We start from the raw sequence: 25,276 nt of genomic DNA, 5'->3' as shown, positions 1-25,276 counted from the left end.
GTGAATGACTGGTGAATGACTGGTAGATTACTGGTGGATTACTGGTTGATGACTGGTAATGACTGGTGAATGACTGGTAGATTACTGGTAGATGACTGGTTGATGACTGGTAATGACTGGTGAATGACTGGTAGATTACTGGTTGATGACTGGTAATGACTGGTGAATGACTGGTAGATTACTGGTTGATGACTGGTGAATGACTGGTAGATTACTGGTTGATGACTGGTAATGACTGGTGAATGACTGGTAGATTACTGGTTGATGACTGGTAATGACTGGTGAATGACTGGTAATGACTGGTGAATGACTGGTAGATTACTGGTTGATGACTGGTAATGACTGGTGAATGACTGGTAGATTACTGGTTGATGACTGGTAATGACTGGTGAATGACTGGTAGATTACTGGTTGATGACTGGTGAATGACTGGTAGATTACTGGTTGATGACTGGTAATGACTGGTGAATGACTGGTAGATTACTGGTTGATGACTGGTAATGACTGGTGAATGACTGGTAATGACTGGTAGATTACTGGTTGATGACTGGTAATGACTGGTGAATGACTGGTAATGACTGGTAGATTACTGGTTGATGACTGGTAATGACTGGTGAATGACTGGTAATGACTGGTAGATTACTGGTTGATGACTGGTAATGACTGGTGAATGACTGGTAGATTACTGGTTTTTGATGAAGTTGGATTGATGACTGGTAATGACAGCATTGGCTGAATGACTGGTAGATTACTGGTGAATGACTGGTAATGACTGGTGAATGACTACATTTACTAGACTGGTGATGACTGGTAGTACTGAATGACTGGTGAATGACTGGTTATGATGACTGGTAGACTGAGTCCTGGTGATGACTGGATGACTGGTTATATACTATGGTGGGTTTAGACTGGTTGATGACTGGTAATGACTGGTGAATGACTGGTAGATTACTGTGACTGGTGATGACAGTTAGGTAGCAGCAGACTGGATGATGACTGGTAAAGCTGGTAGTTTACTGGTTGAGGCTAACTGGTAACAGGATGACTGGTGACTGCTAACAGCTGGTGAGAAGCTGTGTGACTGGTAGATTACTGGTGATTTGGTGCTGAGATCGTGGCTGTATTTCTGTTGCATTTGCATCTGTGCTGCCTTTGGTGGTTACTACTGACACTGAATGACTGGTAGATTAGTGTGTGAGAGTCACTCTGTTTGGAGTTGATGTCCTGGTGAGAGTTCTGGTGAAAATGACTGGTGGAAGTGAATCTGGTATTGGTTAGAGCTGACCATGAGCTAGAAAAGCTGAAGGACACAGCAGCATTGCCATAAACATGGTAGATAACAGCTGCTTGGGCTAGGCTGTCCAGACTGATGAAATGACTGGTAAAACCAATGAGCTTTGATGTGATTATGAATGAGGGCTGTCAGGATTAATCATATTAAGAATTAATCACAGGTATCCTGACATTGCAAATGTTTGAATGTGGTCTGATGCATGCATACTGATTCCCACTTTTGGTTTATCTAGAATCAGTGATGACTACTGGTCCAAAAATCAGACCTTCTGCTGTCATCTACTTTATGGTATTAAACCAAGATGATTTTCTCATAGCCTGATACCAAAATGCTCTAAGAAGGATGAATTTTCCATGCTAGTGGATCATGGTTGTTTACTGTTAGTCAGCCTGTCACAGCTCAGGGTCAGAAATCTGATGTTGTAAGAAGGTCTGAAAGTGGTTGAAGAGGGTCTTAAAAAGTGTTGAATTTGACATGTTCTAGATTGCGATGCTCACTCCTGGTGGTTAACCAGATATTCAGGTGATGAACACAAATTTAGATTAGCCCATGTTTAGATTTGCTTTAAATACTGAAATATGGCGACTGTGCCTTTAATCCAGCAAGATGCGCTCCAGCAACAGGGCAACAGGGTCAGCGTTACCCTCCTGGACCACCACATCAACCCCAGCCCCATCAGACCCATTCTGCTAAAATGCAACAGCAGGCAGGGCAGCAGGGTCAGCCTATGCACCCCCTTAACCACCCCCAACACCCACAAAATCTGCCCCAGCCTCAAAACCAGCCTCACCTTGCACCCCCAGCTCAGGGATCCTACCCCTCTCCCTCATCATTGTCTCCCATGCGGGTTTTGGGAACCCCAACACCTCCTCCCCAACAAGGCAGACCCCCCAGTGCAGGACTTGCTGGAACCCAAGAGGCTGCAGGGTATACATCTCTGCAGTCTCCACCCAGTGCTATTCCTCATCCACAAAGACCCCCCCAAACCCCTCTGTCTGGCCCACACCCCCAACACCAGCAGCCACACAACATGCCCCCCAACACGGGGCAGATGTTTCCTGGTATGGGGCAGCAGAGAGGCTCACAGTTGGCTCCAGTCAGGCCTCAGCTACAGCTACAGCAAGGTAAGCAGAAGGCCCTGTATGCTTTTCATGGTATTAGTTAACCTTCTGACTTTTATCATGTCAAATGAAGGAGTTAAAGGTACCGGGAATGAGATTTCCTCACATCACTGTCCTTTTCTAACAGATGTCCTTAATTAAACTTTTACCACAGCATGCTTTAGAGGAAGTTTTGTGCTGGGACTAAATTTCCAGAAGCATCCATTTAGTGATAAGAGTTAAAGTTAGGTGCAGTGGTCTGAGCTTTCTGGCTATGATGTGAACCTGATCAGTAGGTTGGCTTTTACACATGACAGTGAACCAGCATTCCTCTTTATTATAAAGGTGTGCCTTTACCTGAGCGACCTGGATAGAAATGCATGTTCTCTAGTTACGGCACATTAAAGAAGGATCAGAATTTCCAGCACAGCCTGCTCAGTATAAAACAGCTTTACTCTGCTTTAGTAAACTTTACATTTAGAGCTTTTTACGTCTGGGTACTTTTACTTGAGTCCAGTAGTCGTGTTCTCTTTCCACCTGTGCTGTTAAAGGTCCTATTGCCCTTTTACTGGGTTGATTTAATACTCATTGAGGCTGGACTTCTGCGGGACAACAAAAATAAAAGCAAGAATGCTAAAGTTTGGTGATGTCAGTGGGTCACAGGCTTGATTTCCATCTAAATATGAGGTCTTATTCACTTCAATCTGTTTTACGTGTCTCTGTTCCAATCCTTTTGCTCACCTAAAAATGTGCTGTTCTGTTACAAGTAAAGCTATCTCCTAGGTTGTTTATCAGATCCAGACATGATACCTGGAAATAAAAGCTGAGGTGTTGATCTCATATTCACCTTTTTTTGTCAAACCCAAATGTTTTTAGTCTACAGCAAAACTAAAAGGAATTTGACCCACCGTTCCAGTACTTTTGGAAGGGAGTGTGTGTCAGATATAAAAATGTAGGTCTATTGGGTTTGGATATAGGGGATTATTGCAACTTTTATTACAATTCTAATCCAAGTATTTGGACAGTAAGTTTATTATGCTAGAACAGCACAGTTGCAGAAGGAAATGTGATGCACAGTACTATTTTCTATATAATATGAGGTAGGCCTATACCTGTAAACAGTCTTGTATTTTCGCACTGCTCATGTATAAGCAGTAATCTTTATTTCAGAGGAAAGCCTCATGCTGACCTGGTATCAGTGAGTCATAGAAAACAGAATAAATGCACTTTTGGTCAGCGATGACGAGCATTTAAATACAGAAATAATACACTAGTGGTCAGTCAGTTCTGATGTGAATATGGCCCTCGTCTTATGCCGTGGTCACACCAAATGTAAATGATGTCTGGGAATGTGGGGACTTTATCTGCTTGGATTGTTTCAAATTGAAGCAGAGTTTGTCTTCTCTGATATCTGGTATTTCAGCTGCCATCAAACTTGGCTGAGCTAGACTACATGGAGAGGATTGCTGCTTTCTATCTGCACTTTTGTTCCTTCCCTCCAGGCTCCTTTTTGTTCCTGTGTCAGTAGAACAGGTGTGTTTTCTTCCAGCTCAGGGTAGCCACAGACAGACAGCACAACTTTCTCCTCCATTTTCCAGTTAATTGAACCTTCAGAGATCCTCCGGTGACTCCTGTGAGATTTGTCACTGGGGAATCTCCATGCTGATTGGCCATCGCAGCCCATGTGATTCGCTTGGGTAAAAATTTTTAAACTCCTGTGAATGAAGTTAACGCACAAAATTATTTTGTCAATTCACAGGATTTGTGCCAGACATTCACAATGTTGGTGCTCAGCATCAAACTAGTGTCTCCTCACATCATTACGTTGACTTATAAAGGAGGATATCTTTGTCCTAAAGACTCTGTTTATTTCTCAGCCTCACTTAGAGCTGAATGATTTAGGAAAATAATCTCATTTCCATTATTTTCCCCAGTATTGCAATTGTGATTTGATAAGTGATTATTTCTAAAGATCTTAATCTTGTGTATTTTTAATAAACACAAGCAATAAATCATTCTAAACTAAAACCAACACAATGTAAGATAAAACTAGGGCTGAACAGTTTTAAAAAGTATCTGATTCTGATGATTTTGACTCTAATTACAAAATGGATACGAATTGTTGTATTCAATGGAATGACCATTTTTATGTCATCCTCATATTAAATCAGAAAAATCCACAAAATGAAGAAAGTAGGATTTTTTTGTTGACTGCTCTGAAACATGGGTCTTGAATGATTGCATAATATGCCATGTGTGACATCTCTGCTGCAAATAGAAAAGTTTTAAACCAGTATGTAGACTCAAATTTCAGGTCAAAGAAATATTGCAACTTCTGCGATTTCATGTCATTGATTTTTTTGCCATTTATCCGTGCCATCCGTGCTGATAGTCTAGTCCAGAGGTCACTAATAAGTGGGCTGCGGTCAGGATCCAGAACCGGGCGCAGTCCTATCCGGAGGTCAGCTGTTATTCCATTCAGAGGAGCACTTTTATTTTGACCTTTGCAGCTTTTAACATTTACAATAATCTATGTAGACCTGCACAGCTTCTCTGGTCTTTACAGTAACTACGGGATGCTACTAAGCCTATCAGATGCTTAATACAGACAATGCTGGGCCAATGAAGTCAGAGGGTTTAAGAACAACCTGCAGCTGCAGACACCAACACGCAGACATCAATCAGCAGCAGGGACATCCTACTTCTAGATCTGAAGGTGCAAACAGCAGAGACATCCTATCACTAGATCTGAAGGTGCAAACAGCAGAGACATCCTACCACTAGATCTGAAGGTGCAAACAGTAGGGACATCCTACCACTAGATCTGAAGGTGCAAACAGCAGAGACATCCTACCACTAGATCTGAAGGTGCAAACAGTAGGGACATCCTACCACTAGATCTGAAGGTGCAAACAGCAGAGACATCCTACCACTAGATCTGAAGGTGCAAACAGCAGAGACATCCTACCACTAGATCTGAAGGTGCAAACAGCAGAGACATCCTACCACTAGATCTGAAGGTGCAAACAGTAGGGACATCCTACCACTAGATCTGAAGGTGCAAACAGCAGGGACATCCTACCACTAGATCTGAAGGTGCAAACAGTAGGGACATCCTACCACTAGATTTGAAGGTGCAAACAGCAGAGACATCCTACCACTAGATCTGAAGGTGCAAACAGCAGGGACATCCTACCACTAGATCTGAAGGTGCAAACAGTAGGGACATCCTACCACTAGATTTGAAGGTGCAAACAGCAGAGACATCCTACCACTAGATCTGAAGGTGCAAACAGTAGGGACATCCTACCACTAGATCTGAAGGTGCAAACAGTAGGGACATCCTGCCACTAGATCTGAAGGTGCAAACAGCAGGGACATCCTACCACTAGATCTGAAGGTGCAAACAGCAGGGACATCCTACCACTAGATCTGAAGGTGCAAACAGTAGGGACATCCTGCCACTAGATCTGAAGGTGCAAACAGCAGGGACATCCTGCCACTAGATCTGAAGGTGCAAACAGTAGGGACATCCTGCCACTAGATCTGAAGGTGCAAACAGTAGGGACATCCTACCACTAGATCTGAAGGTGCAAACAGTAGGGACATCCTACCACTAGATCTGAAGGTGCAAACAGCAGCAGGGAAATCCTACCTCTACACCACGTTCCACATTATTATGCAAAGACGTTTTTCTCTGATTTTTCTAAATATCAATGCGAATGACAGTCATAATATTTTTCTAGTCATCAACAATTAGAGTATAATTCAAATGTTTTTGAACAAACTTCATAATGATAACTATTATTTTTTTTAAATAAAAACCTCAAAATGCACTTTTCCACATTTTCCACATTATTAAGCAGGCCACAGGTTTCAGCAATCTGGGAAAGAAAAAGGATCTCTGCTGCTGAAAAGCCTCAAATAGTGTAATGCCTTGGACAAGGAATGAAAACATTCGATGTTTCAGGAAAAACTAAGTATAATCATCATACTGTGAAGAAATTTTTGGCTGATTCAGAGCACAGACGGGTTCCTGCAGATAAAGACATAATGAGGAAGGTTTCTGACGGACAAATACATCAGATTCAGAGAGCAGATGCTAAAATGTCATTACAAAGCAGCAAACAGGGATTTGAAGCTGCTGGTGCCTCTGGAGTCCCACCAACCTCAAGGTGTAGGATCCTCCAGAGGCTTGCAGTCGTGTATAAACCTACTATTCAGCCCCCCCTAACCAATGCTCACAAGCAGAAACGGTTGCAGTGGGCCCAGAAATACATGAAGACTCATTTTCAAACAGTCTTGTTGACTGATGAGTGCCGTGCAACCCTGGATGGTCCAGATGGAGGAGTAGTGGATGGTTGGTGGATGGCCACCATGTCCCATGAGGCCGGGACGTCAACAAGGAGGGGGCGGAGTCATGTTTGGGCCGGAATCATGAGGAGAGAGCTGATAGGCCCCTTTAGGGTCCCTGAAGGTGTGAAAATGACCTCGGCAAAGTATCTAGAGTTTCTGACTGACCACTTTCTTCCATGGTACAAAAAGAAGAACCGTGCCTTCTGTAGCAAAATTTTCTTCATGCATGACAATGCTCCATCTCATGCTGCAGAGAATCCCTCTGTGTCATTGGCTGCTATGGACATAAAAGGAGACAAACTCATGGTGTGGCCCCCATCCTCCCCTGACCTTTAACCCTACTGAGAACCTTTGGAGCATCCTCAAGCTAAAGATCTATGAGGGTGGGAGGCAGTTCACATCAGAACAGCAGCTCTGGGAGGATATTCTGACATCCTGCAAAGAAATTCAAGCAGAAACTCTCCAAAAACTCACAAGTTCAATGGATGAAGAATAGTGAAGGTGATATCAGAGAAGGGCTCCTATGTTAACATGAACTTGGCCTGTTCAGATGTTTTTGATTGAAATAGCTTTGATTTCAGTAAATATGACCTCCTAATGCTGCAATTTCTACAAATGACCATTTTCAGTTCTTTACAACCTACAAAATGTTTTAAAACTCTGTTGTGCCTAATAATGTGGAACAGTGCATTTTGAGGTTTTTATTTTTTTTTAAAAATAATTTTTGTCATTATGAAGTTTGTTCAAAAACATTTGAATTTTGCTCTAACAGCTGATGACTTGAAAAATATTCTGACTGTCATTTGCATTATTACTTAGGAAAATCAGAGAAAAATATCATTTGCATAATAATGTGGAATGCGGTGTAGATCTGAAGGTGCAAACAGCAGCAGGGCTATGTGGAAGGGTAAGCGGTGTATAGGAACTGAGCTTTTCTCTCGCTGTGTGCTTCTGAATGACATGTATTTCCTGTTAGACAACTGTCCAGTGTTCCCTAGATGATGGAGAGCCTGGACCTTCTCTTTCCATCACTTAGTTTTTTCTTGTTTCCTCAGTAATGGTGCGATATTAAATAAATGAAATGATTACCTGAAGTGCACTGAAGTAGAAGAATAATTCCTCAATGTAAAAGTACATGAAAACGCTCCTCAGCTGCAGTCACTTGAACAACTGTCAGTAGTTAGTTCCCATGCCTGTCTCTGTTTATAAAGCCAACACGGCTCCTTTTACTTGCATCAGTAATGTCTTCTAGCCTTGTTTGGGGTTGTTTTATTGTTCTCATCATACCTCTGGTTCAGTGAAGTGTTGTTTGACTTTGAACATACAGTATATCACTCACAGGTTAGATTAAATGATAATCCAGACCTTTGCGTGAGTTTATTTGTCATGTTTGAATAGACGAGCCTTCCTCTCATTCCTTTCCCTCTACAGGGCCTCTAGAAGTTCCAATCATCCAGGGGGGAGACCAGCGTCTTCTCCAGGCCCAGCAGCAGGCTTCACGGAACGCTCAGACCCTGCAGTCCAATCCAATGGGCTTCCAGGGTCCGTCTGTGGGTCAACATGGCATTCCAGCTCCAAACCAGGCGTTGGCGCCTCCTGCTCAGAGTGCTCCGAGTCAGCACACACACCTGGCTCCCCACACTCAGCACCTGCAGAGCACACCTCCTCCCCCCAACCAAGCCTCCCACACATGGGCACCTCCACCTCCTGCCTCTCACCCGCTCTCCTCACCCCCTCTTACCCCACAGAAAGTGCCTCACGTACAGGTGAGTCTTCATCACACACGTGCTTTGATGTGGTAGCAGTTGTGAGTGTAAATCAGTTTTTTTGAACGTGTTGGTGTATTTCATGTAAGTGTTTATTTTTCATGTGGGTGGGGGAATGTGTGTTTGGAGTGAAGAGGAAGTGTGCAGTGTGTATTTAAATGTGTGTACATGTGACATTTGAGAGCACAGCAGTGCACCGGCCACTGATTCGCCGTGTTTTTTCACCATTCTGTGTGCTTTTTGTCTTTCCGTCATCTCTCAACTGTCTCTTGTGTGTGGTTGTGTTTCCGTATGTTTATGTTCCTATGTGTGCATCTGTTGGGGGTGGTGCTGGTGGATTTTTGCAGCTGTTTGCTTCCTATGAGCTGCATATCCTGCGACATGTGTGTAATACACACACGTGTGCACACACACAGAGGCGCCACCAGCATAATCTCTCCTCCCTCTTGCTCCCAGCCCCCCCGTCTGTAGAGGAAACCTCCCTTCCTGTCTCTCCCTCCTCCCCGTCTCCTCTCTTTCCGCTCGTTCTGCTTGTCTGCCTGCCCGTCTATCTGTTTGTCCTATCCATTTCAGGGGTGTCATCTCTGAGCCGGTGCTACGTAGACAAATGTGCAGAGAGACGAGTAGTTTAGAGGAGGGATACAGGGAGATGGAACCAAACTGGAGGATGATTAACAGAACGGGGGTTGAGCTGAAAGAAAACAGGCAAAAGATCTCAAAAAAGGGAGTCCTCTATCACAAGCAGGTCTCATGTTTGTGTATGTGAGCCTACACCGCCACTACCACTCAGGTCACGTGCCCCTGGCCTCCATTAGCTTGTTTTGTTGCTCAAAGCCCCCTTTCTCCACTGACCCATTCACAGACAAACAGCCCCGTGGCCACAGACACACAAACAAGGCTGGTACCCTTTTCCCCAGTCTGCTCCCTTGCTTCCTTCTCCCCCAGCCCATCAGCAGCTGGCAGAGCTGCGTTTGGTGGTTGACATTTCAGACGTCACACTTAATTTATCCAGCTCTCCTGACCTAGATGCCAGGTTGACTGGTGAGCTGTGTGCTTCGCCTCTAGCTGTGGGCCCAGCAGCGCCTTCATTTACACACTTAAACACACACACATGCTGCTAGTGTTGCTGGAGAGTGTGTGGACCCAAACAGGATGGTAGTCCTGCTCAGGGAACTAGGAAAGCCTGGCTAGAGGGGCCAGACTAATGCTGGTGTCTGTAGAAAGATGGGAGTTCTGTGGGTGTCTCTGGGTGTGCTTGCTAGAAAGACACAACCACAAACACACACACACATACACACACACAGAGCGAGCTGGTCAGTCAGTCACGATGACTGTATGTCTGCTACTCTAAGCTCCATCTGCTCACTAAGCATGGTTATTACACACACGCTCGTGCCTTCGTCAGCAGCTCAAGGTCACAGCTCAGGCAGAACGCTGCGCTGTGACCTTTATTCTAAATCACACACAGACCAGCACACACACACTGTTGCGTGCAGCACTCCAGTTGACATATAACATGCCTGTCTCACCCCTCCCCCCCCCTTCACGCATGCTGTCGGTGAGCTGCTATACCATCCAGTTAGCTGGAGCTCCACAGCTCCCAGTAAACCCATCTCTGATGCTGGTTTGAGCTCATAGAGCTCCACAGCTCCCAGTAAACCCATCTCTGATGCTGGTCTCTGCTGGTTTGAGCTCATAGAGCTCCACAGCTCCCAGTAAACCCATCTCTGATGCTGGTCTCTGCTGGTTTGAGCTCACATGATACGAACAATAACAACAAAGACCTTTATTTATCCTCGAGCTAGCTCCCACGCTAACAGATCAGATGCAGGTCCTGACCCCCCTGTGGTCTGTGGTGGTCTACAGAGTTAGCTAGCTCCCACGCTAACAGATCAGATGCAGGTCCTGACCCCCCTGTGGTCTGTGGTGGTCTACAGAGTTAGCTAGCTCCCACGCTAACAGATCAGATGCAGGTCCTGACCCCCCTGTGGTCTGTGGTGGTCTACAGAGTTAGCTAGCTCCCACGCTAACAGATCAGATGCAGGTCCTGACCCCCCTGTGGTCTGTGGTGGTCTACAGAGTCTGCTGATGTCTGCTGTAACCCATAGTGGACCCTGTTTGAGTCGTCTCCAGTGCTGCCCCCTGCCCAGCTGCTGCTGTTGAAGGTGCTTGTCTTGTTTTGGTGGTTCACAGAGAGGAGTAGAAAACCACCAGCCCTACCGGAAGAGCTGAGGCATGCAGTGCTGCTGCAGCACTTTCCTCTGTGCATGCTGTCACTGAGATTTCAGAGTCTTGGTTGGTTTTGCAGTCACAGTTCCTGAAAGCGTGATGGAGGTCCCAGGGTTTCTTTCTTCCTGTCTTTCAACACCTTGAGTTTATTTTTAATAGCTCTAAACTTTTATAGTGTGCTGTATAAACTGTGTAAGTGTTAGATTCTTCATGGAGAGTTTACAGAAATAACTTCAGTATTTAGCCAAACAGAAATCCTGTAAATGGACAAAGGCTTCTTTGTTTAATCTGTGATAAATCCTGATGGACACGATCATGTAAAAACCAGCTGCGTTATCACAGGACTATTAATACAGCTCTAAATTTACTTCACCGTCCCGCTGATCTGCTGACATTTAAGGTCTTAATTCTCCTTCAGAGGAAGGACGATGGAGCTGAGTTGAGTTTATCTTGATTTCAAAGGTTTGTGGTATCTGCTGTAGATGCCCAGCTTCCTCCTGTCTTTATCAACCTACCGCTATGACTCAGAATGTTCCTGTTAGGGATGTGGACGGTTAAATTTGTGTATCTAATTAGCCAGCGCAAGGTTTACTTGTTGGTTAAACAAATTACCTATCATTTTTATAAACACAGGCTTGAAATCCTGGTCTGTAATGCTATTTTAGAGGTCACATATTATGAAAAAAGCACTTTTCCGTGTGCTCATGTGCTCCTGGCCAGTCCACAACCTCCCCAAGTATCAGACTGCAACAATGCAACACCATTTTTCTTTTTAACAATGGATCGCTGATATTTACTTAATAATTTAGCTTTAAAATAATTGTCTTTCACTCAAAAGCTCTAGTAAAGCGACCAGTTCAGGAGCTGGAGCTAAAGGTGGTTCTGTTGGAGACCTGGACCAAACCAATGCATCTCCATGCACAAGCAGGCCTTCCTCTGTCTGCAGAGCACCAAACCTGAGGCAAGGCTTGTGGGGGTCTATTTCAGGTTGTTTGTGCATACTCTGTCTCTCCATTGTCATTCGTGTGATTGATTATCTTCGAATCTTGGCATGAGGGAAGATTTATCTCCTGGCACTGCAGCCCTCAGCTTTGTCTGTCTCCGTCTCACTCTCTCTGCTATGTTTGTGTCTAAATGGCTCCGTTAATGTGTGTGTCAGCAGCTGTTGGTGTGCAGCGGTTTGTGCCATGTCTGACCTTGCAGGAGTTTGGCGTTAGTGTCAGTTCTTCTCCTGATGCTAGTGGACTTTGGGTGGAAGAGCCCCAACTTCTGCTCCGACACATCAGAGTAGCCAGGACATGCTCAGCGTGCTCACAGAGGGGAGGAGCTGTAAACGTGCTGATGATCATACATGCGCGCGCACACACACACACACACACACACACACACACACACAGACCCAGCTGACACAGTTTGAAGCACACAAGTGCATATGTGTGCTTCACGTGCACATACATGGAGGCTCAAAGGCCTACTGTCTCTTTTCATACAACACACACACACACACACACACACACACACACACACACTCATTTTCACTCCCTTGCTGCGCCTTTTTGAAGTATGGAGATAATTTATTCGTGTCATGATGCCTGATTTCCCATCTGCTACTGGGACCCTGAGCAGCTGGAGAGAGAGAGAGACAGGGAGAGAGAGTGAGAGGGATGTAGGGATGGAAGAGAGGTAGAGGGAGGAGAGGCAGCTGGAGAGGCGCCCAACAGCTGGTAACCAGTTGCCTGTCACAGAATTCTTACTTGGGAACAATAAGGATGAGGATGTTAACAGAGGACAGGACTCTAGCCTGATTTATACCTCTATGCTGTAGCATACACCGGACATTGGCATGCTCCAAACCTGCCCAGAAATCTGCAGGTAGCCCTAAACAACGCCCTGAAACCACACTGACTGGTCCACTGAGTACCACAGAGGGACTGTAGGTATCTCTAAAGGCTACAGGAGGGCTGCAGGATGAGGATTTTTGACCACACCAATATTTATCAGCAGTTCAGACCTAAAACTTCAGTCCTTAAAGGTGCAGTCTGCAGGTTGATCCTAGTAGCATTTAGCATAAGTGGGTCTATCTAATGTTTAATCATGAATAATGTTATTTTTGATAAAGGACTGTTAGTACTGTAGAGCTTTATGGACGTTCTCATTCTGGTCTGTCGTCTGCATAGCTGAAAAATTCAACCTCTGTCCAGTCAAAAAAGAGACGTGGAGCTTTTGACTGAGGGGCTGGCATGGCTGAACCAGGACTGAGTTAGACAGGTGCTCTGACTTTGGGCTGGGAAACTTTTTTTTTTAGATGCGTTGATATTTTCTGGAAAGAGTTCTGGTATAGGGTAAGACAGTCTAGTTTATACTGATTTAGAAATGAATGAACAGGCTTCATGCTTAGGAGAAATGTTATTTACAGTAAAGGCCATGTTTTAATAAGCAGGCTTCAGATCCAACTGAACTAAATGGAACGGGTCCAATCAGGCTTCAGATCCAACTGAACTAAATGGAACGGGTCCAATCAGGCTTCAGATCCAACTGAACTAAATGGAACAGGTCCAATCAGGCTTCAGATCCAACTGAACTAAAAGGAACGGGTCCAATCAGCCTTTAGATCCAACTGAACTAAATGGAACGGGTCCAATCAGGCTTTAGATCCAACTGAACTAAATGGAACGGGTCCAATCAGGCTAAAGATCCAACTGAACTAAATGGAACGGGGTCCAATCAGGCTTAAGATCCAACTGAACTAAAAGGAATGGGGTCCAATCAGGCTTTAGATCCAACTGAACTAAATGAAACGGGTCCAATCAGGCTTCAGATCCAACTGAACTAAATGGAACGGGTCCAATCAGGCTTAAGATCCAACTGAACTAAATGAAACGGGTCCAATCAGGCTTAAGATCCAACTGAACTAAATGAAACGGGTCCAATCAGGCTTCAGATCCAACTGAACTAAATGGAACGGGTCCAATCAGGCTTCAGATCCAACTGAACTAAATGGAACGGGTCCAATCAGGCTTAAGATCCAACTGAACTAAATGAAACGGGTCCAATCAGGCTTCAGATCCAACTGAACTAAATGGAACGGGTCCAATCAGGCTTAAGATCCAACTGAACTAAATGGAACGGGGTCCAATCAGGCTTTAGATCCAACTGAACTAAATGGAACGGGTCCAATCAGGCTTAAGATCCAACTGAACTAAATGGAACGGGTCCAATCAGGCTTTAGATCCAACTGAACTAAATGGAACGGGTCCAATCAGGCTTTAGATCCAACTGAACTAAATGGAACGGGTCCAATCAGGCTAAAGATCCAACTGAACTAAAAGGAACGGGTCCAATCAGCCTTTAGATCCAACTGAACTAAATGGAACGGGTCCAATCAGGCTTTAGATCCAACTGAACTAAATGGAACGGGTCCAATCAGGCTTTAGATCCAACTGAACTAAATGGAACGGGTCCAATCAGGCTTTAGATCCAACTGAACTAAATGGAACGGGGTCCAATCAGGCTTTAGATCCAACTGAACTAAAAGGAACGGGGTCCAATCAGGCTTTAGATCCAACTGAACCAAATGGAACGGGTCCAATCAGCCTTTAGATCCAACTGAACTAAATGGAACGGGTCCAATCAGGCTTAAGATCCAACTGAACTAAATGGAACGGGTCCAATCAACCTTTAGATCAAACTGAACTAAATGGAACGGGGTCCAATCAGGCTTAAGATCCAACTGAACTAAATGGAACGGGGTCCAATCAGGCTTAAGATCCAACTGAACTAAATGGAACGGGGTCCAATCAGGCTTTAGATCCAACTGAACTAAATGGAACTGGGTCCAATTAGGCTTTAGATCGAACTGAACTAAATGGAACGGGGTCCAATCAGGCTTTAGGTCAAACTGAACTAAATGGAACGGGGTCCAATCAGGCTAAAGATCAAACTGAACTAAATGGAACGGGTTCCAATCAGGCTTTAGATCTAACTGAACTAAATGGAACGGGGTCCAATCAGGCTTTAGGTCAAACTGAACTAAATGGAACGGGGTCCAATCAGGCTAAAGATCAAACTGAACTAAATGGAACGGGTTCCAATCAGGCTTTAGATCTAACTGAACTAAATGGAACGGGGTCCAATCAGGCTAAAGATCAAACTGAACTAAATGGAACGGGGTCCAATCAGGCTTTAGATCCAACTGAACTAAATGGAACGGGGTCCAATCAGGCTAAAGATCAAACTGAACTAAATGGAACGGGGTCCAATCAGGCTTTAGGTCAAACTGAACTAAATGGAACGGGTTCCAATCAGGCTTTAGATCTAACTGAACTAAATGGAACGGGGTCCAATCAGGCTAAAGATCAAACTGAACTAAATGGAACGGGGTCCAATCAGGCTTTAGATCCAACTGAACTAAATGGAACGGGGTCCAATCAGGCTAAAGATCGAACTGAACTAAATGGAACGGGGTCCAATCAGGCTTTAGATCGAACTGAACTAAATGGAACGGGGTCCAATCAGGCTTTAGACGACCTGAACTAAAAGGAATGGGTCCAATCAGGCTTTAGATCGAACTGAACTAAAAGGAACGGGTCCAATCAGGCTTTAGATCCAACTGAACTAAATGGAAAGGGTCCAATCAGGCTTCAGATCCAACTGAACTAAATGGAACGGGTCCAATCAGGCTTCCGATCGAACTGAACTAAAAGGAACGGGTCCAATCAGGCTTTAGATCGACCTGAACTAAAAGGAACGGGTCCAATCAGGCTTTAGATCGAACTGAACTAAAAGGAACGGGGTCCAATCAGGCTTTAGATAAAACTGAACTAAAAGGAACGGGTCCAATCAGGCTTTAGACGAACTAAACTAAATGGAACGGGGTCCAATCAGGCTTTAGATCTAACTGTGTCCAATCAGGCTTTTGATCGAACTGAACTAAATGGAACTGGGTCCAATCAGGCTTTAGATCGAACTGAACTAAATGGAACTGGGTCCAATCAGGCTTTAGATCTAACTGTGTCCAATCAGGCTTTAGATCGAACTGAACTAAATGGAACTGGGTCCAATCAGGCTTTAGATCGAACTGAACTAAATGGAACTGGGTCCAATCAGGCTTTAGATCGAACTGAACTAAATGGAACTGGGTCCAATCAGGCTTTAGATCGAACTGAACTAAATGGAACTGGGTCCAATCAGGCTTTAGATCAAACTGAACTAAAAGGAACGGGTCCAATCAGGCTTAAGACGAACTAAACTAAATGGAACGGGGTCCAATCAGGCTTTAGATCTAACTGTGTCCAATCAGGCTTTAGATCGAACTGAACTAAATGGAACTGGGTCCAATCAGGCTTTAGATCGAACTGAACTAAATGGAACTGGGTCCAATCAGGCTTTAGATCCAACTGAACTAAATGGAACGGGGTCCAATCAGGCTTTAGATCCAACTGAACTAAATGGAACGGGGTCCAATCAGGCTTAAGATCCAACTGAACTAAATGGAACGGGGTCCAATCAGGCTTTAGATCCAACTGAACTAAATGGAACGGGGTCCAATCAGGCTTTAGATCCAACTGAACTAAATGGAACGGGGTCCAATCAGGCTTTAGATCCAACTGAACTAAATGGAACGGGGTCCAATCAGGCTTAAGATCCAACTGAACTAAATGGAACGGGGTCCAATTAGGCTTTAGATCCAACTGAACTAAATGGAACGGGGTCCAATCAGGCTTTAGGTCAAACTGAACTAAATGGAACGGGGTCCAATCAGCCTTTAGATCAAACTGAACTAAATGGAACTGGGTCCATTCAGGCTTTAGATCCAACTGAACTAAATGGAACTGGGTCCAATCAGGCTTTAGATCAAACTGAACTAAAAGGAAGGGGTCCAATCAGGCTTTAGATCGAACTGAACTAAATGGAACTGGGTCCAATCAGGCTTTAGATCGAACTGAACTAAATGGAACTGGGTCCAATCAGGCTTTAGATCAAACTGAACTAAAAGGAACGGGCCCAATCAGGCTTTAGATCGAACTGAACTAAAAGGAACGGGTCCAATCAGGCTTTAGATCGAACTGAACTAAATGGAACTGGGTCCAATCAGGCTTTAGATCGAACTGAACTAAATGGAACTGGGTCCAATCAGGCTTTAGATCGAACTGAACTAAATGGAACTGGGTCCAATCAGGCTTTAGATCAAACTGAACTAAAAGGAACGGGTCCAATCAGGCTTTAGATCGAACTGAACTAAAAGGAACGGGGTCCAATCAGGCTTTAGATCGAACTGAACTAAAAGGAACGGGGTCCAATCAGGCTTTAGATCGAACTGAACTAAAAGGAACGGGGTCCAATCAGGCTTTAGATCGAACTGAACTAAAAGGAACGGGGTCCAATCTGACTCAATCACTCCATGTTTTAGGGATTCGTCTGATTGTCAGATCACAGCTTGTGTGTTACCACCTTAAAAATATATTTTGACTATGTAGGGGTGTAACAATTCAGGGATGTGTACCAACCCATTCTACACCGCGGGGAGGGCTGGACCCTATCCCAGCTGTCATTGGCCGGGGTCATCCTGGACTGGTCACCAGTCAATCACAGGGTACCCATACATTGACTGGTTAACTAATTGTCCAATCAGATTGATGGAAAGTCAAAACATGAGTGGCTTCTCCTTGAGAATTAACTAAATATTTTTTAAGAAGATGAAGTCCAACCTTTTTAACAACATTTGTTAAAAACCAAACTGTTCCTGCAGACAAGAGTGGAAAAGTAGGCTAAATCAGACAGATTACCAAAAACATGTTTTCCTACTTGTTTTCTTTGCAGAGAGCCAAGTGAATGTTGTTTTTCTGTGAAGAGTTGTCTTTCAGTGTTAGACTCTGTGGCAACTGTCCCTGTTTAGAAACACGACCTGTTGAAGCACTTTTGTCTCATACAAACTAAGATAAACTGTCTCTTCACCCCCAGCATTCCCCCACTGACCCATCAGGAGACGCCTCAATGATGGTTCCTGACAGGCCCACGGTCGGCACCGGCTCCCCTGGCAAGCCTATCAGCACAGAGCAGACCAACAACCAGGAGACCAAGCCAAAAAAGAAGAGGAAGAAGAAAACAAAAGCGTTGGACGGTGTGGAAGAAGAGGTGGAGAACAAGGCTACAGAGGAAGTCAAGTCTGAATTTCCTGCTACAGGAAGTGATGCAGGTGAGCAGGTTACTGGCACAGGAACTGTAGATGGATGTTCACCACCAGTGGAGGAGAAGAAAAAACGCAAAAAGAAACCAAAGGAGAAGACGGAGGGCAAGGAGCCCAAAGAGCCCAAAACCCCCAAGACGCCCAAAACCCCCAAAACTCCCAAAGAGCCCAAAGAGCCCAAGGAGAAGAAGACCAAGAGCTCAACGCCCAAGACCAAGACTCCCAAGAAACCCAGGTAAGAGCAGCGCTGCATTAGTGTGCATGTGTTTGGTTGGTCTGTGGTTTAGGATTCTAGTTCCACATGTGAGCTAAGTTTACCTGACTCAGCAGTGTCTGAGGTTTAAGGATTGAAAGTAGGGTTTGGGTTTTTTCTGATACCCGTTACTTTATACATGATGCTGGTGCCTAAACGGTGCTTGGATCAGAAATAAAGTGTGTATGAAGTTGGTGGGAGAAGAAAAGCCCTCTGGGAATTATAAATGAACTGCAGAAAAATCTAATATATGAATATATGAATATGATATAAAGTGGAACACGGGATAAGGAAAAGAAAGTGGTGTCATTTAGCACATACATCCAAACATATTTCCTGCCTTTCAATGAGGTGGCAGGTTATTGAATGAGTATGTGTCATAATTCCCTCCTTTAGGTATCAGATGTGTTGTACCGGTACCATGTCAGTACCAGATTCCCGTGTTGGTCCCTGATTCAGAAGGGTTAGGGTTGTAGACAACAGGGTAGCCATCAGCTGGAGGTTTTAGCTGTTCTGTTGTGTGTATCCTGCTTTAAATGCCTGTTTTTATCTGAAATGCTGCTTGTGTCCCATATAAAGATGCAGACTACATCCCAGTAGAACATGCTGGGACACATCACTGTGACCGTAAGTCCAGTAGGTTTGAGTCTATCTGTGCCTTTTCTCTGCTCGCTCTGATCGGATGGTCAGATGCTGATGGCGGTAATTAGAGGGATACTGTGGCTATTTTTAGATAGACTGGGATACCGTAGTACTGTAATAGTGCTTAGTTACTCTGAGGGATTTTCTCTAAACTTTGCACCAACATCCACCATGTGTCAAGCATGCTGTCATTTGATTTTGGTGGTCAAATGTCACGGTGCCCTGGCCTCAGGTTCATCCCTGGCTCGTGTGGTGTCTCAGAAGGGGAACTGAGTTTTGGAGGTCATAGATCCAGGCTCAAGGTCATTGGGACTAATGTTCACCCCTTGCTTATATGATTTCTAGAAATCCCACTTCCTCTTGAGCCACCAGTGTGCATTCACTGCCTGGCTATTGCATACCTTGTGGAGGCATTTAACTGTCAGACACTAATGAGTTAAATCTACTTCGGTGTTCATGAGGCACATTTTCACGATGTTGGATTTATTTAAAAACATGGAATCTGAGAGTTCTTTTGTTTCTCAGCTTTTTTAACCCTGCAGAGTTCCTGCAGCCATGGCTTTATGAGAGTAGCCTGTAATTTTGTTTGTGTAGCATTACTGGATCATTGTTCTGTATTCACTGACTGGCAAAATGTGCAAATTTAAACATAATCCATAATATTAATAATCAGGGGTGCAGAACTTAATCACAGCAAGGCCCAATTCAGAATTTCGCTCCAACCTGAGGGTCGAGCTCAGTCCAGATTTAACCATAAACTGTCAACCTCGTTTTCACCAGCAATGAATTATGGGGAAAAATCCTTAGCACTGATGATGAAGGATTTTGAGATTAAAAAAGGTCAAAAGGATGACTTCAAAGGCTGAGAATCTGAGATAAATCTTCAAACGTATTAGCTCTAAAGGTCAAAACATGACATTCAAAGTCAAAATAACGTTTGTAAAAGGCAAATATATGAGATGTAAAGTTGAAATCTTGATTCTTAACAGTCAAAATATGAGATTAATTCAAAATTGTTGGATTGAAATGTAAAGGCAAACATTAAAAACATTAAAATTTGACTTTTAAAGGTCAAAATATTAAAAATTAAAATAGGTGATCTAAAGGTCAGATTATGAGATGAAAGTAAAAGTAGCTAAAAAGGTCAAAGTGAGAGAAAATTCCTAATCATAAGTTTAAAAAGTCAATATATGACTTAAAGATGTAAAATTGAGGAGCTAAAAGGTCAAATTTTTAGATGAGTCAAAATTGTGAATTGAAAAGGTCAACATGGAAAAAAATGTCAAATCCATAAGTTTTTGTGATTAAGAATATGAAAAAACTAATGTATTTTACCACATTTCTGACTTTTTATATAGTTAATTTAACGTTTTACTTCTCATTGTTATGACTTGGGGCTATTTGAAATCATCATGGTTAAATTAACATTTTTAACTGGAGGACATCTGCAGACCTCACAGTGGGCCAGTAAAAATATGATGGGATCTGGTGGTCCTGGTGTAACAGCACCAGGGCCGGATTTGCCCCCAGGCCTTGAGTTTGAAATGGTTTGACTGTTCAGAGCAGCAGCTGCAGCTCCCTCCTCTCTCTCTCACACTGAAACTTTAAACATGGCAGTATGCCCATGTATCATGTAGCCGTCAACCACTAAGGCCAAAATGTAGTCTCCCACACAGACCAAGTCATCTTGTGTTTATAAACTGGTGTGAACGGTTCATCTGAAGCTCTCTGTCTACAGTCTAAGTAGAGCCCCAGACTCTGGTTTTCTCCTGAGCTGAACCCTGGGAGCCTACCCTCATCCACTTGTCGTGTGCATGTCCCAGTCTCCTTCACTAATTCTTAACCTAACTTTAGAACCCTACCCTCTGGTGGCCCTCTCTGGCACTACTGGAGATGAAAATGTGGAAATGCTGCTGCTGTTTGCCCTCTGAGTTTCTGCTGACCTGGTGTGCAGTCGTGCTGAGATGGAGAGAGGCTGCCCCGCCCACCCACATTCGGTGGTCGGGGACTTTTATGTCCTGTGTGGACCTCAAAGATTTTCTATTCAGTCACCGTCCATAACCGAGAAATTTCAAAGGGTAAAGTGACCTTTTATTAGCTCTCTCCTCTTAGCTCCTGAGCATACTTTCAACCTCTGGTATGTGATTTCTTCATACACTTTTTAAAACATTTTTCTTTTCCCTAATTTGAGGCAGTTTTCTTGTACTTGACTGCTAAGTTTCTTTATCTGCATTGTATCTCATTTAGACAGGGCAGGCAGTATGTGAGTGTGCAGGCACAGCAGAGTAAGCATTGATAATACTAAGAGCTAGTGCTGATAATGCTAACAGGGCAGCTAATGAGCAGTAGCCTTCCAGGAGTATCAGTGTCTGAGAGCATATGGAGGAAAGTACAGGCAGCAGATCTGAGTCTACTCATAAAGTATGTTCAAAAATATCAACTCCTGGACATTTTGAAATGATTCAGAATCATAGAAATTAATATATGGAATTCTAACATGAACAGAATTTTTTCTGGCATTTCTGATGTTTTTCCCCCGTCCTATTTATCTTTCTGTGGCTCACAGCGAGGTGAGTGAGGAAAGAGGGGGATGACCAGGCATCAGGATTGTCAGACAGGAAGATTTCCTTGGCTTTTCTTCCTCATTCCTCACTCAACTGTGCGTGTTAGCTGCATTTATACCGTACGAATCTGTGTTTGACGTTTCACGCTCTATCAACACCAAAACAAATGATTTGGCTCCAAACTTTCAAAAACACATCAGAGTGCCATACCTCTAGTTTAGATGGTGGTGTGACTGTAGTAGTTCAGTGTTGTGATGGTGGTGTGACTGTAGTAGTTCAGTGTTGTGATGGTGGTGTGACTGTAGTAGATCAGTGTTGTGATGGTGGTGTGACTGTAGTAGTTCAGTGTTGTGATGGTGATGTGACTGTAGTAGTTCAGTGTTGTGATGGTGATGTGACTGTAGTAGATCAGTGTTGTGATGGTGGTGTGACTGTAGTAGTTCAGTGTTGTGATGGTGATGTGACTGTAGTAGTTCAGTGTTGTGATGGTGGTGTGACTGTAGTAGTTCAGTGTTGTGATGGTGGTGTGACTGTAGTAGATCAGTGTTGTGATGGTGGTGTGACTGTAGTAGTTCAGTGTTGTGATGGTGATGTGACTGTAGTAGTTCAGTGTTGTGATGGTGATGTGACTGTAGTAGTTCAGTGTTGTGATGGTGGTGTGACTGTAGTAGTTCAGTGTTGTGATGGTGATGTGACTGTAGTAGTTCAGTGTTGTGATGGTGATGTGACTGTAGTAGTTCAGTGTTGTGATGGTGATGTGACTGTAGTAGTTCAGTGTTGTGATGGTGATGTGACTGTAGTAGTTCAGTGTTGTGATGGTGATGTGACTGTAGTAGTTCAGTGTTGTGATGGTGATGTGACTGTAGTGGTTCAGTGTTGTGATGGTGGTGTGACTGTAGTAGTTCAGTGTTGTGATGGTGGTGTGACTGTAGTAGTTCAGTGTTGTGATGGTGATGTGACTGTAGTGGTTCAGTGTTGTGATGGTGATGTGACTGTAGTAGTTCAGTGTTGTGATGGTGGTGTGACTGTAGTGGTTCAGTGTTGTGATGGTGATGTGACTGTAGTAGTTCAGTGTTGTGATGGTGATGTGACTGTAGTAGTTCAGTGTTGTGATGGTGATGTGACTGTAGTAGTTCAGTGTTTTGATGGTGATGTGACTGTAGTGGTTCAGTGTTGTGATGGTGGTGTGACTGTAGTAGTTCAGTGTTGTGATGGTGATGTGACTGTAGTAGTTCAGTGTTGTGATGGTGATGTGACTGTAGTAGTTCAGTGTTGTGATGGTGGTGTGACTGTAGTAGATCAGTGTTGTGATGGTGGTGTGACTGTAGTAGTTCAGTGTTGTGATGGTGATGTGACTGTAGTAGTTCAGTGTTGTGATGGTGATGTGACTGTAGTAGATCAGTGTTGTGATGGTGATGTGACTGTAGTAGTTCAGTGTTGTGATGGTGGTGTGACTGTAGTAGTTCAGTGTTGTGATGGTGATGTGACTGTAGTAGTTCAGTGTTGTGATGGTGATGTGACTGTAGTAGTTCAGTGTTGTGATGGTGATGTGACTGTAGTAGTTCAGTGTTGTGATGGTGATGTGACTGTAGTAGTTCAGTGTTGTGATGGTGGTGTGACTGTAGTAGTTCAGTGTTGTGATGGTGATGTGACTGTAGTGGTTCAGTGTTGTGATGGTGGTGTGACTGTAGTAGTTCAGTGTTGTGATGGTGGTGTGACTGTAGTAGTTCAGTGTTGTGATGGTGATGTGACTGTAGTGGTTCAGTGTTGTGATGGTGATGTGACTGTAGTGGTTCAGTGTTGTGATGGTGATGTGACTGTAGTAGTTCAGTGTTGTGATGGTGGTGTGACTGTAGTAGATCAGTGTTGTGATGGTGATGTGACTGTAGTAGATCAGTGTTGTGATGGTGATGTGACTGTAGTAGTTCAGTGTTGTGATGGTGATGTGACTGTAGTAGTTCAGTGTTGTGATGGTGATGTGACTGTAGTGGTTCAGTGTTGTGATGGTGGTGTGACTGTAGTAGTTCAGTGTTGTGATGGTGGTGTGACTGTAGTAGATCAGTGTTGTGATGGTGATGTGACTGTAGTAGTTCAGTGTTGTGATGGTGGTGTGACTGTAGTAGTTCAGTGTTGTGATGGTGATGTGACTGTAGTAGTTCAGTGTTGTGATGGTGATGTGACTGTAGTAGATCAGTGTTGTGATGGTGGTGTGACTGTAGTAGTTCAGTGTTGTGATGGTGGTGTGACTGTAGTAGTTCAGTGTTGTGATGGTGGTGTGACTGTAGTAGTTCAGTGTTGTGATGGTGATGTGACTGTAGTAGTTCAGTGTTGTGATGGTGGTGTGACTGTAGTGGTTCAGTGTTGTGATGGTGATGTGACTGTAGTAGTTCAGTGTTTTGATGGTGATGTGACTGTAGTAGTTCAGTGTTGTGATGGTGATGTGACTGTAGTAGTTCAGTGTTTTGATGGTGATGTGACTGTAGTGGTTCAGTGTTGTGATGGTGGTGTGACTGTAGTAGTTCAGTGTTGTGATGGTGGTGTGACTGTAGTAGTTCAGTGTTGTGATGGTGGTGTGACTGTAGTGGTTCAGTGTTGTGATGGTGATGTGACTGTAGTAGTTCAGTGTTGTGATGGTGGTGTGACTGTAGTGGTTCAGTGTTGTGATGGTGATGTGACTGTAGTAGTTCAGTGTTGTGATGGTGATGTGACTGTAGTAGTTCAGTGTTGTGATGGTGATGTGACTGTAGTAGTTCAGTGTTTTGATGGTGATGTGACTGTAGTGGTTCAGTGTTGTGATGGTGGTGTGACTGTAGTAGTTCAGTGTTGTGATGGTGATGTGACTGTAGTAGTTCAGTGTTGTGATGGTGATGTGACTGTAGTAGTTCAGTGTTTTGATGGTGATGTGACTGTAGTGGTTCAGTGTTGTGATGGTGGTGTGACTGTAGTAGTTCAGTGTTGTGATGGTGATGTGACTGTAGTAGTTCAGTGTTGTGATGGTGATGTGACTGTAGTAGTTCAGTGTTGTGATGGTGATGTGACTGTAGTAGTTCAGTGTTGTGATGGTGATGTGACTGTAGTAGTTCAGTGTTGTGATGGTGGTGTGACTGTAGTAGTTCAGTGTTGTGATGGTGATGTGACTGTAGTAGTTCAGTGTTGTGATGGTGGTGTGACTGTAGTAGTTCAGTGTTGTGATGGTGATGTGACTGTAGTAGTTCAGTGTTGTGATGGTGATCATGTAGACTAGTCCAGTGTTGTGATGGTGGTGTGACTGTGGAGTGGTTCATGTCTGGATAAAACAGTGTCCTGTCCATCAGTCCCATAACCAGAGTCAGTCCTTTCATCCCATTCCAAGTTTTTACAACTTTTCTCTCATTGATTCTTCTGTCATGCTCTCTCTCTTGAACTTCTCTAAAATCTGCGACAGATGGACCGTTGTCTTATTTTTGGTCAGTGGCGTTTGGCCTCACGTGACTGAGCGCCTTCGCCGTGCTGCTTCTCAGAAAGCGTTGTTGCTCGCGTTGGTTGGAGGAAGTGTGGGCTGCTTCTGGTGTGGGGAGTGTAGTTTGTTTGACTTGTGTTGCAAGAAAACTACAAGCTTTCCTGCCAACCACACAAGCTACTGGTTATTTTCTAGGAAAAAAGAAAACATAAGAACTGCAAGTGCATATGAATCCATGAATATTGGTCTTTTATGTTGGGTTATTTTAACGTCTGCTGTGGGGGTGGCATCAGAACATGTTCTGACAGTTTCATGTATGCAAGTTTAAATCTGCAGAGCTTAGCTTCTAATGAATGGCAGAAAATGGCGCCTAATAAATAGTAGGCCACAAAGTCAATGGCCTCAGCAGGTGTGTAGCAAACGTCCTGGCCAGCCCTGTCTCAGTGG

At 44.0% G+C, this 25,276-nt stretch overlaps 1 protein-coding gene across 2 annotated transcripts in view; it reads left to right on the top strand.

The window, feature by feature from the left end:
- Positions 1-1,910: 1,910 nt before the first annotated feature.
- chd7 (chromodomain helicase DNA binding protein 7) overlaps positions 1,911-25,276 on the top strand; it is a 106,574-nt gene continuing 83,208 nt past the window's right edge. For both annotated transcript variants that reach the window (XM_041802586.1, XM_041802585.1), the window contains exons 1-3: positions 1,911-2,418; positions 8,182-8,516; positions 17,706-18,166. In XM_041802586.1, the coding sequence (XP_041658520.1) occupies positions 1,989-2,418; positions 8,182-8,516; positions 17,706-18,166 (1,226 nt within the window). In that variant the 5' untranslated portion in view covers positions 1,911-1,988. The remainder of the gene's footprint in view (positions 2,419-8,181; positions 8,517-17,705; positions 18,167-25,276) is intronic.

The sequence above is a fragment of the Cheilinus undulatus genome, linkage group 13 (assembly GCF_018320785.1).
Source record: "Cheilinus undulatus linkage group 13, ASM1832078v1, whole genome shotgun sequence".
In the NCBI taxonomy this organism is placed as follows: domain Eukaryota; kingdom Metazoa; phylum Chordata; class Actinopteri; order Labriformes; family Labridae; genus Cheilinus; species Cheilinus undulatus.
This window is presented reverse-complemented; position numbering and strand designations above follow the sequence as displayed.